This window comes from Chiloscyllium plagiosum, chromosome 1 (genome assembly GCF_004010195.1).
Source record: "Chiloscyllium plagiosum isolate BGI_BamShark_2017 chromosome 1, ASM401019v2, whole genome shotgun sequence".
NCBI classification, from domain to species: Eukaryota; Metazoa; Chordata; class Chondrichthyes; order Orectolobiformes; family Hemiscylliidae; genus Chiloscyllium; species Chiloscyllium plagiosum.
Window position 1 is genome coordinate 154,809,838 of NC_057710.1, and position 14,440 is coordinate 154,824,277.

General features: G+C 46.4%; 1 protein-coding gene across 1 annotated transcript in view; it reads right to left on the minus strand.

The window, feature by feature from the left end:
* The window catches only part of LOC122554623 (transmembrane protein 154-like), a 97,305-nt gene that overhangs the window by 18,690 nt on the left and 64,175 nt on the right, over positions 1–14,440 (minus strand). Inside the window, exons 4-6 of the mRNA XM_043699947.1 lie at positions 13,620–13,656; positions 9,708–9,793; positions 2,921–2,978 (exon numbers count right to left, since the gene is read on the minus strand). Of these exons, the coding sequence (XP_043555882.1) occupies positions 2,921–2,978; positions 9,708–9,793; positions 13,620–13,656 (181 nt within the window). The remainder of the gene's footprint in view (positions 1–2,920; positions 2,979–9,707; positions 9,794–13,619; positions 13,657–14,440) is intronic.

Below are 14,440 nucleotides of genomic sequence, written 5' to 3' on the forward strand. Positions count from 1 at the left end.
TCTCTCTCCTGCACTCTCCTCACCATGTGCTTCCTTTGTCTGCTCTTCTCCCTTTTAAAACTGCTGTTGTTTTGACTTTTTTTTCCCAAAGTTCCAAAACAATGCAACGGCATATAAAACAGGAATTGCTGCTCCTGGGATTCGAGGAAGTCACCTCCAACACCAAAAATACCGCAAAAAAAGGAGCAGCCCTTACAGTTAGAAATTTTTCCCACCCTCCATCTTGGATTTCCCAGAATCGAGAGGTGTGATTACTCAGAAAACAGAAGGGAGAGAAACTCAGGAAAATCACATTCACTGGAGAAATGAGTAAATTGTTGGAGCTGTGGGCCAACAAGTGCCCAAGTCCTAATGGACTTCATCCTTGGATTTTAAAAGGAGTAGCTAGTGAGATAGTGGACGCATTGGTCTTAATTTTCAAAAACTCCCCTGACTCGGGGCAATCCTATAAGATCGTAAATGTAACTGCTTTATTCAAAAAGAAAGGGAGGTAGAAAATAGGAAATGTCAGGCCACTCAGCTTCACGTCTGTCAAAGAGAAATGTTTAAAAGCTGTTATTGAAGAAGTTATAGCAGGGCACTTAGAAGAGTTCAAGGTAATCAGGTGAAGACAATGTGGCTTTGTGAAAGGGTGATCATGTTGAAGTGCTCATTGAGACATGCTGTATGGCTGCGAGCCCCTCCTCCCCCCCAGCCCAATCACTCTCACATATTCTCCCTAGGCAGGTACACTAAACACTGCTACACAATCACTGCCCTCTTTCTTGCAGGACAATGTAGTACACAGTTGAATGGAGCAGTGCAGTGCTGCCCGGACACAAGGACACCTACATCTCCATCCCCCCCCGCCTTCCCCCCCGTGAAGGAGGTGATTTTTTTTCACATCATGGTGTGGGCTGTGTGACAGACCCTGTGGCATCACTGAGGGTGATGGTGTGTGCCCAGCTTTCTACACAACTGCCAGCTCCCTCCTATCCTTCGATTGTGTGTGAGGAATGAGCTGCTTGATGGTGTGATCATGAACCTGTCACCTTGCTTCCCAGCCACCCTTCCTTCACGATAATGTGCCCGTTCAGATTTCTTCATTTTCCAACAGCCTGCCAAGCCCCAGCAAGGGGACAGAGAGCAACTGCACAGCACCTGAAAAATAGGCCCCACCACTGAGTCTGAGGCTGCCACCAGCTCACATACTGGCATCCTCAATGCGGGCAGCATTAAAACCTGCACGAGCTGTGTCACTGGGCATAAGTGGACTTTACCCACTGAGGGGGGTGGGAGGGGTGGGGGGGAGGGGGAATGTTTAGTGCATCCATTGCCAGGAAGAAGAATGAAAGGAGTGCATCCACTCGCAGACAGCATGGAAACAGGTCCTTCAGCCCAACAAGTCTAGACCAACCCTCCAAAGAGTAACCCATCCAGACCCAGCTCTGCCAACAAGCAGTGGAGGAGTCCAGTGCCCAGTTGGTAGAGGGCATTGATAGATCTTGTTCACATCCTCTGTTCCATTCCTCTGTCCTGCTATGGACACTGAGGCATGGTCACTACCATCTTCCTTTACCTTTGTAGTCTTTATCAGGATCACCAACTGCTCTGTCTTTTCTGTGAGGGCTTGACAGTATTCCCTGCTAAATCCAGGAACTCAACAAAAATCACATTGAAAAGCATTCCAGATTCCATTTCAACACTTTGCAATAGAGAAAATGATCAAAACTTCCCACCGGTGTTTTAGCTGCTTGGCTGTTGAAAGGAAGAGAAGGGCAGAGGTCACCTTCCCTGACCCTGCTACAGTGATGTGCAACTTTGTTGTTGGCACAGGTGTTGCCCAAATTTGGGATCTTCCATTCCATCAGCTGGTTAGGATAGCACTTCTCCACAGGCCTTTGAGCCAAACTGGCCATATCCTTGTGGAAACTATTTCAAACAGCCTTTACCTGCTGCCAGTGCCGTGCACCACTGAAAGCATGACCATGGTGGTGCTGAGAAAATGAACTCCATTCCTATAAACTTTGACTTTGCAGTACTTTCCTGTTTTGAAAGCAGAATTCTAACCCTGAAATATACTAAACACTGAGCCATATACATTTTATACATTCCCGCAATAAGGAAACAGGTCCTTCAGCCCAATAAGTCCAGAACAACCCTCCGAAGAGTATTCCATCCAGACACACTCCCCTATTACTCTACATTTACCACTGACTAATGCACCTAACCTACACATCCCTGAACACTATGGACAATTTAGCATCGCCAACTTAACATGGCCAATTCACCTGACCTGCACATTTTTGGAATGTGGGAGGAAACCCACACAGACACAGGGAGAACTTGCAAACTCCACACAGACAGTCACTGGAGGCTGGTATCGAACCCGGGTACTAACCCAGTACTAACCACTGGGCCACCATGCCACCTACTGTTCTTTCATGACAGGGCTTTTCAATTATAGATGATGTTGGCTTCTTGCTTTCTTACAGTGTCAACATGTCAGAATTTGGAAGTGCCACAGCTCTTGTTATTATCAAACTAAATCGTAACACTCCCTTTAATTCTCATTGCCAAGTTACAATGAATCATCTTTCTGCTTTTGAACCCAGTCTTTGTGCTGCCTCTGGTGCTGTATTCTGTGCTTGTGCTGTCTGTCACATGAGTCGGAACCACTTCCTGCTAGTTCTTGCTGGAGCATGCCACAGTTCATATAATTGTGGCTTTCCAGTGGAAAGTGTGATGAAATACATTACTATATAAATGTGATTAATGTGATAAATTATTTGATTAACCTGTAACCAGCAAAATGTTTCAAAATTATTCATGATTTGTTTATATGCTACATTGTCAAAGCAATTAAATACAGCGAAATATTTTCCTTCAGAAATTTAAAACTGAGATTTTCTTTCTCTCTTACTTTCTCTCTGTCACCTACCTTGATTTGGATTTCAGGTCTTTTTCTTCACTGATGTCTGGTAAACTGTCTTGTGGAGCTGAAAGGATTTAGGAAATTATTTAGGATTTCACAGATGGAACGCTTCAACACATCAAATGTTACATCGTGTCTGACTGGTGGACTCCTCGTTTGAGAACTTCCTAAGCTTCTTTCTAAGCTTAAAACAGAGCTAAACATCACAGCGCCACTCAGGACACAGGCAAGGAAAGCTAACATCAAAACACAACAGGTCAGACTGGAACCGCAACGTCCATACCTTGCTTCCGGATGTGAATGAAAATGGCAAACATACAAACGTTTCACACATCAGTGCAGCCGGGATGGCATTAAAACATTTAGAAACAGGTTAACTGGAATTTCATGGCGCATTTCTGATTTTGCCATGGGTACATGGGGATTATGGAACATCGGAGTCTGACAGGGTTAAAAAAGGCAGCAAGTTAGCAAGAGCTCAGGGTTGGTTCCCTGAGACAGCCATTGAGAGAGCCATTGTAGGTGAGGCAGGGTAAGCACAAGGTCGGAGTGGAGAAAGGTAATAGCACTGCCTGGAGGTCAGGGTGGGGTTTGTCTCTTATAATGAAGGCCTTCCACAAAGAGAGAGACCCAATTACCAAGAGTCTCATCTACCCACGATTCAGATTCTCCACTGAGGAGGAGCAGCAGCAGAGGCACGCAGCAGTGGAGCATCACCAACTTCAGAGCCTGCAACAGGACCAACATCAGAGCGGGAAGGCCAGGGAAATGCAGAGAAGAATATGGCGACTGCTTCCTGCTGCAGAACAGGCTAATCCCAGGAGAGAGTCTCATGTCTGACTGGCTAGCTCGCAGTGAACACTGCAAATCTCTCATGTCGCAGCCATGGAACTCTGTGCCATCCTGTAGGGATGAGCTGGGATCCCTGGGGTTCAGTGAGCTACCAATACTAAAGGTGCTGAAAGCTCACTGTGCCTCTGAACCACACCTCCCAATATTGCAGAGATTCTCAGAACAATCTCCTTGTCTGCAGCTCTTTGTGACATCAGGGGGGATAACTGGTGCCTAGCACCAAAGGTGACAATCAGGTCAAAGGATCTACCAGCTTCAAGGCCATTGCTGGGCACCCCCCGGGGCCAGCCAGGCCCTCATCACCAGAAAGGCTTTCCACTCACTCAGTGTCTAACTGGTCTGTGACCTCGGGAGATAGAGCCTTCAGGACTGTCTCCAGCTCTTGTGTAGCAGCCGTGACATGTGTGTACTTCAGAAGTCTAAGGTGCTGCAGCTTTAAAAGTCACAAGTGTCTTCCAAAGATGGAAACTAGGGGACAAGAGCTACCTACTAAAGACATGGATTCTCAGGCCTTTGAGAATCCCACACACAGGTGCAACATACAGGACAATCCATCATAGGTCAAACAGAGTGACAATCCAGCAAGGCCAATGAGCTCCTGAGCAGGAGGTCTGGAGCCCAAATCAGTCTGCTGCAGGTCCTCAGTATGCCCCTGTAAAGGTCTCCTGAAGGGGGAGGCATTGCTCACTGAAGACCTCCATGGATAGTGATGCTTCCTCCAAGGACGAAATGTGGAGGGTTCTGCTGTCCTGGTGACACAAGATGGTGGAGACTTTGCACAAGAAGAAAGTGAGGACTGCAGAGTCAAGAGAGTGGTGCTGGAAAAGCACAGCAGGTCAGGCAACATCTGAGGAGCAGGAAAATCGATGTTTTGATGACGCCCTGATGAAGGGCTGGTACCCGAAACATCGATGTTGCTGCCTGACCCCCTGAGCCTTTGGATAAGACTCAGTAAGATACAAACAAGTGGGGACAGGAAATGCTAGTACATTGACACTTCTTACAATCCTGATGCCCATCCAAAAATATTCCCTAAAGCTTTGGGCTGAATCTTATCTTGTTTGGCGAAATGTTAGTTCACCAAGTTTCATAGAGGGTTTCCCTCCATGAGGCCGAATGCATTTTCTCGCTGCATCTTGCCAAACCTGCCTAACTAACCACCTACCCCATCCCTACGGCTACCTGCTCATCCAAGTCTAGCCTTATTCTGCCACTCGTTGGACCCAGAACAAGGTCTAGCATCCCTGATGCTGGTGCCAACTTTATAAACCTGCTTTGGGCACGCACTGTCAGTCTGGAGCTGGCCTCTATGGTTCCTAACAGTGGCTGATGTAGCGGGGTCACTGTCCTACTTTGTGGGCAGGTTCAGGAAGTGCTGGGAAATGGGATTTTGATTGGGATTTCCTCTTCGCCCAGGGTTGATGGTGGCAGCTACAACGCTGGAGCATGCCGGTTTGTTCCAGGCTTTCCTCTCAGGCCCCCGGTGAAGTCTCACCGGTCTGGATAAACGCCCAGCGCTGTCAGAAAAACGTCAATGACCTTCTCCACTCCGCCATCATTTCTCTCTGAGTCCTCATCCTCACTCTAACTGTGCTCCTGCTCCCACTCCTACCAGGGCACTCTCACTTTGGCGTGGAACATCTCCTCTAACTAGTGTTACGACACAGGATAAACCCCTCTGCTAGTTCAAACCAGCAGCACAGAAATGATTTAACCCGTTCTGTCATCTGTGAAAATTCTAGAGGCAAAGAACTATCCCAAAAGTCACTACTTAAAGTAAAAATTAACAAGTTTAATTTTTTAAAGCCCAACAGAGAATAATTAACTGTAACTATTAACAACTTATTTTCCTAAACCTATCTTTTACCATCCCCTCCACAATACAGGTCTGATAAACCCCCTGATTAAGATTTACTGAAAAATTCAAATTTCAAACCCAGCCAGCTGTCGAATCTTCTCTTTGTAGATTTGCTCTCCAGGTCAGTATTGATGTTTCTCTCTGTGCAAACTCCTTCTCCAGACAGGTACCTTGCAGAGAGTTCTCACTAGCAGCCTGTTGATCTTTTTTCTTTTGGTTTTATACCCCAAAGCATTGATCGTTTCATCTGTGTTAAATTCAATACTAAACTCAAAAGTGATTGGAGCTTTGGTATTTTGGGGCATAATTTAAACTGATTGGCCGAATTTGAATTTGGTTTTTGTTTCATAGCCACCCAGGTACTGCTAGCCGCTATAAATTCTCCAGCACTCTATGTGCTTGTTCAGTCCCTCAACTCTCGTAAAAGTACAGTATCTCTTAAACCTTCATAACACCTCACCCCTTAAGAAAAAAGGCACCATCATAATGAAAAGATGGCTTCATTTTTCTCCACTCTTTAAACATATTACCATAACATACAGATAACTTTCATCTAAGTTCATCTTAACATTTTCCATAGATATATATTTTATATATATATATAAAATATTGCATAAGCACAAATCTCATCTGAAATTTATCAGTTAAATCTGCGATAATGCACCTGCAATTACATTCTTACGACCTGCAATATTTACAGTTTTTAAATTAAAAGTCTGTAACCTAAGACTCCAATGAAATAGTCTCACATTCTTGTCTTTAAAATTTCCAACGCCCACCTCAGTCCCCAACATCAGTAACCCTGCATGCCCTCTGCACTGCCTACTCATTCACTTGGGAAATGGCCCCATCTTTACCAACAGTGATTACTGTGCCACCCACTTTCACTTCCTGTAATAGCTACCTCTCAAAGAGGCTGGGCAAGGCAGTGCAAGACTGTGAGCATCCAGGTCAGCTCAGAGTGAGTGTGTGCTGGGAGAGTGAGTGAAGAGCTCAGAGGTGCAGCCTGGTGCAGTCCAGGAGTTGGGTGCATGTGCACCTGAGAGCACAGTGTCCTTGCTGCTGCATTACAATGTGAGTTGTCAGTGCAGTCTGAGGTACAGAAGCCTCCTGCGGGTGGATCAGAGAGATACCATGTGTGTTTATACAGGCTGTGGAACATTCACGTCAGAAGCCGTTGTCAGTGACTGTGACAAAGATAACAAATGCTGGAGATCACAGCCGGGTCAGACAGCATCCAAGGAGAGAGAGCAGGCTAACGTTTCGGGTCTAGATGACTCTTCATCAGAGCTGTGACTGTGAGGTGCGTGTGGTTGGTGTCTATGGAGAACACAGATGTTGGTGCCTGGCTTCCAACACTGAGGTCCCTTGGAACAAGTGGTGAGCTGAAGTAACCAGGTCCCTGCCTGATAGTGGTGGGACTGGAGAGCTCACGAACCAAGTGTTATTCCATTGCTTCCAGCTATACAAGAAAGCGAGGCTGGCGAGGGGCTCCCCTGAGGGCAGCAAGAATTGGAAAGGGAAGCAACACTTGCATGTGAACCCTTTATAGAAAATGTAATGGCGTATTGTCCATATTTTCCATTCTCCTGTGAGATGTAAGCACAGTGAGGTGCTCTCCTTAATAAAAGCAAATTACTGCGGATGCTGGAATCTGAAACAAAAAGAGAAAATGCTGGAAAATCTCAGCAGGTCTGGCAGCATCTGTAAGGAGAGAAAAGAGCTGACCCTTTGTCAGTTAGACTCGAAACGTCAGCTCTTTTCTCTCCTTACAGGTGCTGCCAGACCTGCTGAGATTGTGGAGGTGCTCTCCTTAATGTATTCCCCGTACCTCCAGCTGGAGTGGAGGCAGGTACGGATCACGCAGCCTTCGGGATTGGTGACCCGAAAGCCACTCAGCCCTGGTACACTGGTGTGCAGCACCCACTCTTACCCACTGCTGCTAATATCATAGTTACTGAGAGCACTGTGAGGGACTGTCCACACACAGGGCTCCATCACGGGAACTCTTAGTGCCACTTACCAGAGACTTATCCTCCATTTTACAGCTGGAGTAGGTGGACTGTTCAGTGCCAGTGTTACATTGAGCTCATGGAGAAAGCAATTGTTTGTAAGACAGTGTGTATCTCTGGAATTCACGCAATGGTCGCTTGTATCTCGCTGCCCGTGGATGTCACCACCCTCTCAATGGGAGAGATCAAGAAGCCCATCATCACTCCTGGCCTTGACGCACTCATCCACTATCCATACCCGGCGGTTCCAGAGCTGCTTCTTGCTTCCCTTCTTGCTGCAATTTTGGGTCGGTTACCAACAATGCCTGAGGCCTAGCAGCAGCCCAGGGCTCGGCCTATAACTCAGACTTCCCCCCCAGGCCCTGAACTGTCAGTGGCTTCACTGTCACAGCCTCCCTCAGCCACAGGGAATGCCTTGGGCCTGATGATAGACCAGGCTGGGGATCTGATCCCACAGGGAGCCAGCAGGTGATACCACTCATGCTGGTGAATGGAAAGAAGGAAATGCACCCCCTGAGGATTCCTCCTCCTCCTCCTCAGGGACCATTCCTCCCCAGACCCTCCAGCTCTTCACTCTTCAGCCAGACCCCGGCCTGCAGCAGATAACAGCAACGCCAAAAGGTCAAGGGCTGCCTGTCTCCTTTTCCCAACTGCCATTTCTGTGGGCGTCCAGGCGTCCGCTATGTCCCTGTGCTCACTCATTCACCCGCTTAGTTGGCACGGTCAGTGGGAGGCTGCCTTACTGTTGTGCCATGCCCAGAGCCTGCTCACGAGGCTGGGAACCTATAGGTTTGGCAGGCCCTATGCTGGGCTTGGACCTTCCCCTGCTGTGACTTGCTCACACAAGACAGAAGGCCGCCCCACATCACCCACATTAGAGGCAGCCTTGGTCTCACACGGCTATACAAATACCTCGCAGATATGACCGTTCTCAAGAGGTGTGGGGCTAAGGGCATCAGTAGTGAGAGTTGGGCACCTCTCTCCATGTTGCTGCTATGTTTCTGGCAGAGTACGGTCTTTGCTGACCGAGAGATATGACCTATCAAGTCCACACCTTGGCAGGCTGAAGGAGCGCAGTGATATGCTTGACCCAAATTCTCTGGCTGACCCTCCCCTTTGATCCCTGGCCAGACTTTCAGGGTCAGTCTGGCTGGATCCCTCCTCTGGTCCCTGGGAAGGAAGACCCTGATTGGAATTGTAGCCTGGACAGTGAACTGTCACTCCACCTTCCCATGTCTCCATCCTGCCATTCTGGCTGAAGGTTTTTGCTCAGTTCATTCCGTGCAGTCAGTAGTGAGACAGGCGATTGTCTATGTAAGGTGGGCAGACCCTTAAACAGGGTGCCTGCTCCTGCCCCAGCATCACCCGCTGCCATCTTTGTTTTCAGTGTTTACCATTCCATTGGTCGGCCCCTGTTCCTCACCTGATCTGATTGGCTGTTAGCTGTGAGATGGCGTGGAACAAAAGTGGCACCTTCTGCCTGCCAGCTACTACTGCCTGGCCTTGGAGTCATGCAGCAAACCCCAGCCCAATGTCTCTCCACTAGAACCTAAAGTGTGTCACATTTGGCCAAAAGATATTACAACTGCTGAAAAATGTGTTGCTGGAAAAGCACAGCAGGTCAGGCAGCATCAAAGGAGAAGGAGAATTGACATTTCAGGCATAGGCCCTTCATCAGGAAGGGTCCTGAAGAAGGGCTTATGCCTGAAACGTCAATTCTCCTGCTCCTTTGATGCTGCCTGACCTGCTGTGCTTTTCCAGCAACACATTTTTCAGCTCTGATCTCCAGCATCTGCAGTCCTCACTTTCTCCTAAAAGATGTTACAATGATGGAGTGTTGGAAGAGATTAGCGAAGGAGGGGGTGAGAGGGTTGGCAGCAGAAGAAAGTGGTAAAAGAGATAAAGCAGAGTTCAGGGAGTTCCGTCATGTCAATACACATCACATTCAAAACAATGGCTTCCTGCAAACCCATTATCCTACAATCACTTTTGTAGAGAACCGATGAGAATTATTTAAACAAGGCAAATAATCGCTATTGAGGAATTACGCACTTTTGGATTCTGCACTTACATATCTTCCTCATGTTGCCCATCCATCTGTCAAGTTCATCCATTTCAACTTCCATCACTGAGGCGACATCATCCTCAAAAATTGGGCTGAGGAAGGAAACGCACAATGAGCTGTTCATGTCGTCACCGTTTTAAAAGCAGTGTGTCATAAATGGTCTGCCAAACAGTACGCAGTTTTTCACTTTGTCAAGAATATTGGAGTTGAAAGTTTTCAAGGCACAATCCTGACTAGAATTCTAAAACCATGCCCCACCAGCTACTCCCTCCACACTGCTACCTTCTGGTACTGGTGCCTGGTTTTATGAATAGCCACAAGGATGTCCAGTCATTTTCATACATAGAGCAGATGCACACTCTATGGCTAGCTGTCAGATATCTACCTCCAAAGGTGATCTTACAGTCAATAACTAAGGCAAGAAAACATTTTTTTTGTACCTGCCAAGTCTTTGAAGGCAAAGGCCACAACCCTGGTTGGCCCACAGCTGTTACCATAGCGACCACTGGACCTCTTCCTTTGCCAGGTTTCCAAGCCTCAGAAGCTCCAAGGGGTTTCAGAGATGCCAGGGCCATAAGCCCCAGTGCTGCCCTGCCCATGTCAACAGGTTTGAGCAGGAAGGAGGAGGAGTTCTCTGACTGCGTGGGTATTTGACATCTTCTAGTTACACTGTGAACCTTCCACTGTAGCAAGAGAGGGCAAGAAGCAAAGATATCCCACTTCAAGCCCTCAGTGGTGAGTGAGTGGAACAATGGTTAGTGCACACAGAGTGTGTAAACTATTGGTTATTTCTTTATCTCTCTCTCTCTCTCTCTCTCTCCTGCGGCAAAACCCTGTGAGTCAGGTCGATTTTGTTGAGCTGCTCAAGGACATCTCATGACAAGGACAAATTGACCAGCCATTGATATCCTGTTGGGTGAGACCAGTCTGTACAATTGATCATACTGAACAAAGAAAGATCCATTACTGTATCAGCACTGGCAACACTCAAGCACTCTACATTGTGGTCATATTTTAAACAAGTTTCATTGCTACTGGATCGCCCAGTGAGCTGCTCAAATTTAGTCGAGGCTAGTATGACAAAAGATTGAATAGGCGATTTTTAAAAAGTATTTAAAATACTCCAAACCTAATACATCTGTAAAAACCATATAAACATCAGCTGCACAGTTAAATCTGGCTATTCAGCTGCTGGTTAGTGTCAGTATGATGGAGACAGTTCACCCTACAGTATCATAAGTGCCTGAAATACTATCCTTCCTGCCTCTCCCCTCCCATTCTGTTTGAGTAAGTTTGTGGAAATCAAAAGTTTTTAACTTCAGAGTAAACCACAACAATGTCCGTGGTGTAAAATATCAAAATTCACAGGGTAAACTCTGAATTTTTATAGCCATTGACAGCAGTCTGATAACCAGTGAGAAACAAACATTTCTCTCAGGTTGGAGGCTTGGATGTGTATTTGAATCTCTGGCATGAATCTTGATAAACAGGTACTTGTCTAATGCATGATCAGGCAGGCCTTGCATAGGAGCAGTTTAAGTTTCAATTGATGTACTGAGCAGCCATTTGATTCCAAGTCATTTGTACAAGGAGGAAGCAGTGCTGACTCATCTCTGAATATCACAGACACAAAGCAGTTACATGTGTAATATCTCTCCATTTATAGCTGGATTTAATCTGACAGTTTACTCTGTGTCATACAGTGGTAAACTGATAATGAAGTACTGGAAATATTATAGGAGAAGTTATATAGTGGAACAGAAAAGTTTGATGTGGTCCCTAAATTTCAGGTTGGATGTGGCCCCACCCCAGCTGCAACTTCAGAAAGAGTTCACCAGAACCCAACAAAAGGTGGCAGAGACTTGATTCTGCTCTGCCAACCATTCCTGCAGTTTTGTAGGTTTGCCTAATAACAGGAGGAATCTCTGTCCATCTCTTCCATGCTCAAACATATCAAAGGAGAGCACCCAAAGGGGTTAATGATAGGCATTCCCACATTGGGAGTTTCTGTTTTTCCAATTCACTTCAGACACACTTTCAATAGCAAGACCCATTGATCTTCAATGATGTGCAGCAGAAGGTCAAGATGAGGGGCATAGCCCAGGTTTCTGAAGTTAAGAGAAAATGTTTTTCTGTGCAAGTCTAGATCACAAACCTGCTCTCATCCCACCTGTACGTAGGAGTTTGAAGGAAGTTCTGTGTTCCTCCTCCACCTGAGCAGCTGATGAGTTTTCTGGTCACACAGGGTTAAGAAGGATTTGTACTGACATGGACACCACTTTCCCCAAACTGGTCTCCTACTGGGCTCCTGTCTAGGGAGGACCAATCACATTCACTGGTCTCCTACTGGGCTCCAGTCTCAGGGGGACCAATCACATTCACTGGTCTCCTACTGGGCTGCAGTCTCAGGGGGATCAATCACATTCACTGGTCTCCTACTGGGCTGCAGTCTCAGGGGGACCAATCACATTCACTGGTCTCCTACTGGGCTGGCAGTCTCAGGGGGACCAATCACATTCACTGGTCTCCTACTGGGCTGCAGTCCCAGATGGACCAAGCACATTCACTGGTCTCCTACTGGGCTGCAGTCTCAGATGGACCAATCACATTCACTGGTCTCCTACTGGGCTGCAGTCTCAGGGTGGACCAATCACATTCACTGGTCTCCTACTGGGCTGCAGTCTCAGATGGACCAAGCACAGCTTAATCAGCTACCTTTAGATTGTTAAAAAAGAACTTTTCTGGAATGAGTTGCCGCAGTTTTGAATTTTGGGAAAAGGAATGCTGGAATGGGAGAGAAGGTTAGGAAGTTGCCTTTAGTGTGCCCAGCCACATTGTGAGTGGTCCCTGAGAACTGGAGCACTGACAGAACCACTGATCGGGGTGTGAAACTGCAAAGGGGTCGGAATCAAATGGAGAAAAAAAGACAGGGGAAGAAATTAAGGAAGACTTCCATTTATATCATACTTATCATGAACTTAAGAGTGTCCCAGTATGCTCAACAGTCAATGTTCTGAAGGATTACAAGGAAGATTTGATTTAGATTTAGATTTTTATTGCCATGTGTGCTCATGTACAGGAGTACAGTGAAAAGTACATTATGTCACCACACAAGGTACCATCTTAGGTACAAGTACCTAGCTACAGTGTCTTAAGAACACGATAGAAAGAAATAACAATGGTGGAAGTTAAACATTGTATTAAGTAGAAAAATAAAGAAATAAAGTTAAAAGTCGAAGATTACAGTCTTTTGAAAGTGTCGGGAGGCAGCTGTGGAAGACAGGGGACAGGACTGGACAGGACTGGACAGGACTGGACAGGGATTCCTTCAGTGGAACAGAGGTCATGATACAGAGCGACTGACTGGTTTACCGTCTCCTTTTGTCTGACTAGTTGTGAGGGATTGATTGCCCTTAATAGATACTCATTAGCAGTTATCAAATAATTGTTGCAATTTATAATGGCCTTTAGTCACAGTATTCTGAAATAATCTGAGCACAGAAGCTAAGAAGAACCAGAGTTGATTGATTACTTGGATGGGAGACTGCCTGGGGCTACCAGGGGTTAGGTGTCTTGTGTAGCGCTCCTACCTCTAAGCCTGTTTCAAAATCCATTTCCCTGGAAGTGAGGCACAATGTGTCTGAACATGTGAAAACCATGATAGCGTGAAAGTGCTCAGATAGGTTCCACAGTAGCACAAATGTGGTAGACCCTAGGTTGGTCGTCTCTAACAGTAACTATGTCATAGAAAACACACCATCCAGAATTATAGATTAATTCACGACAGGGTGGAAAGGACACTGTTATAATACATTTACTGCTTGCTTCTGGGAAACTATTCCTATTAACAGACCTTTTCAATGTGTATATTTCTTATGTAGTCTTTGTAAAATGTTATAAACAGCTTAAACACCATACCTGGCTGGATTTTCACTGTTAATCTCATGATTAAGAGCTGAAATATATAAAGTTTTTGCATGTTAAGTAAATATATGTACTCAAGCATGTTTTCTGAAAATAAAGGAAGACAATGTATTCATGAGCATATTTAACAAACACCAATAATGTCCAAGTGGTGCCCAGTCATAAAATACACAGACATCGTTGTAATGACAGAAACACCACGACTAATTTACACCCTGCAAACTGCAAGGTCATCATCAGACCAGGGCCAGGAATTCCAGTCAGGGCCAGGAATTCTTTTTCCGAAACACATTAGACTAAAAGTGCCCTTCTTTTTTGATTTGCCGTAAGGATTCCCAGACAAGAGAGAACAGCAGGAACCAACCTGGCTTCCAGAAGTGCAGGGAATCAGTGTGGAACCACACTCTCCTTTACAGCTGAACACGTGATTAAACATTCAGCAGCCACTTTGACAGTGAGTAAATCTGCCAGGTCAGTGTGAGGTAACCTGGCAGGGTAGGGTGGAGAAGGCTGAGGGGGTCAGGGGAGCAGCTAAGTGAAAGGGGAAGTATCGGGTAGGGGTCTGAGTGCTTCGGGTGGGTTGATGAGTTGGATGTGAGGATTGGGATGGGGATGGGTGGCAGTATTGGCAGGTGGAGTGTTGTCCAATCAAGGGTGAGAATAGGTGCCCTCCAGGGCGATATAAATGTCATGTCAGGAATGGTTCAGTAGGGTGTGGGGTCCAGTTGTGTGCAGTGCTGGAATGGGAGAAATGTGAGGAGGGCTTGGTCAGTGTGATGGGATCGCTGTCAGTGTGTGGGGGCGGGGGGGCAGTG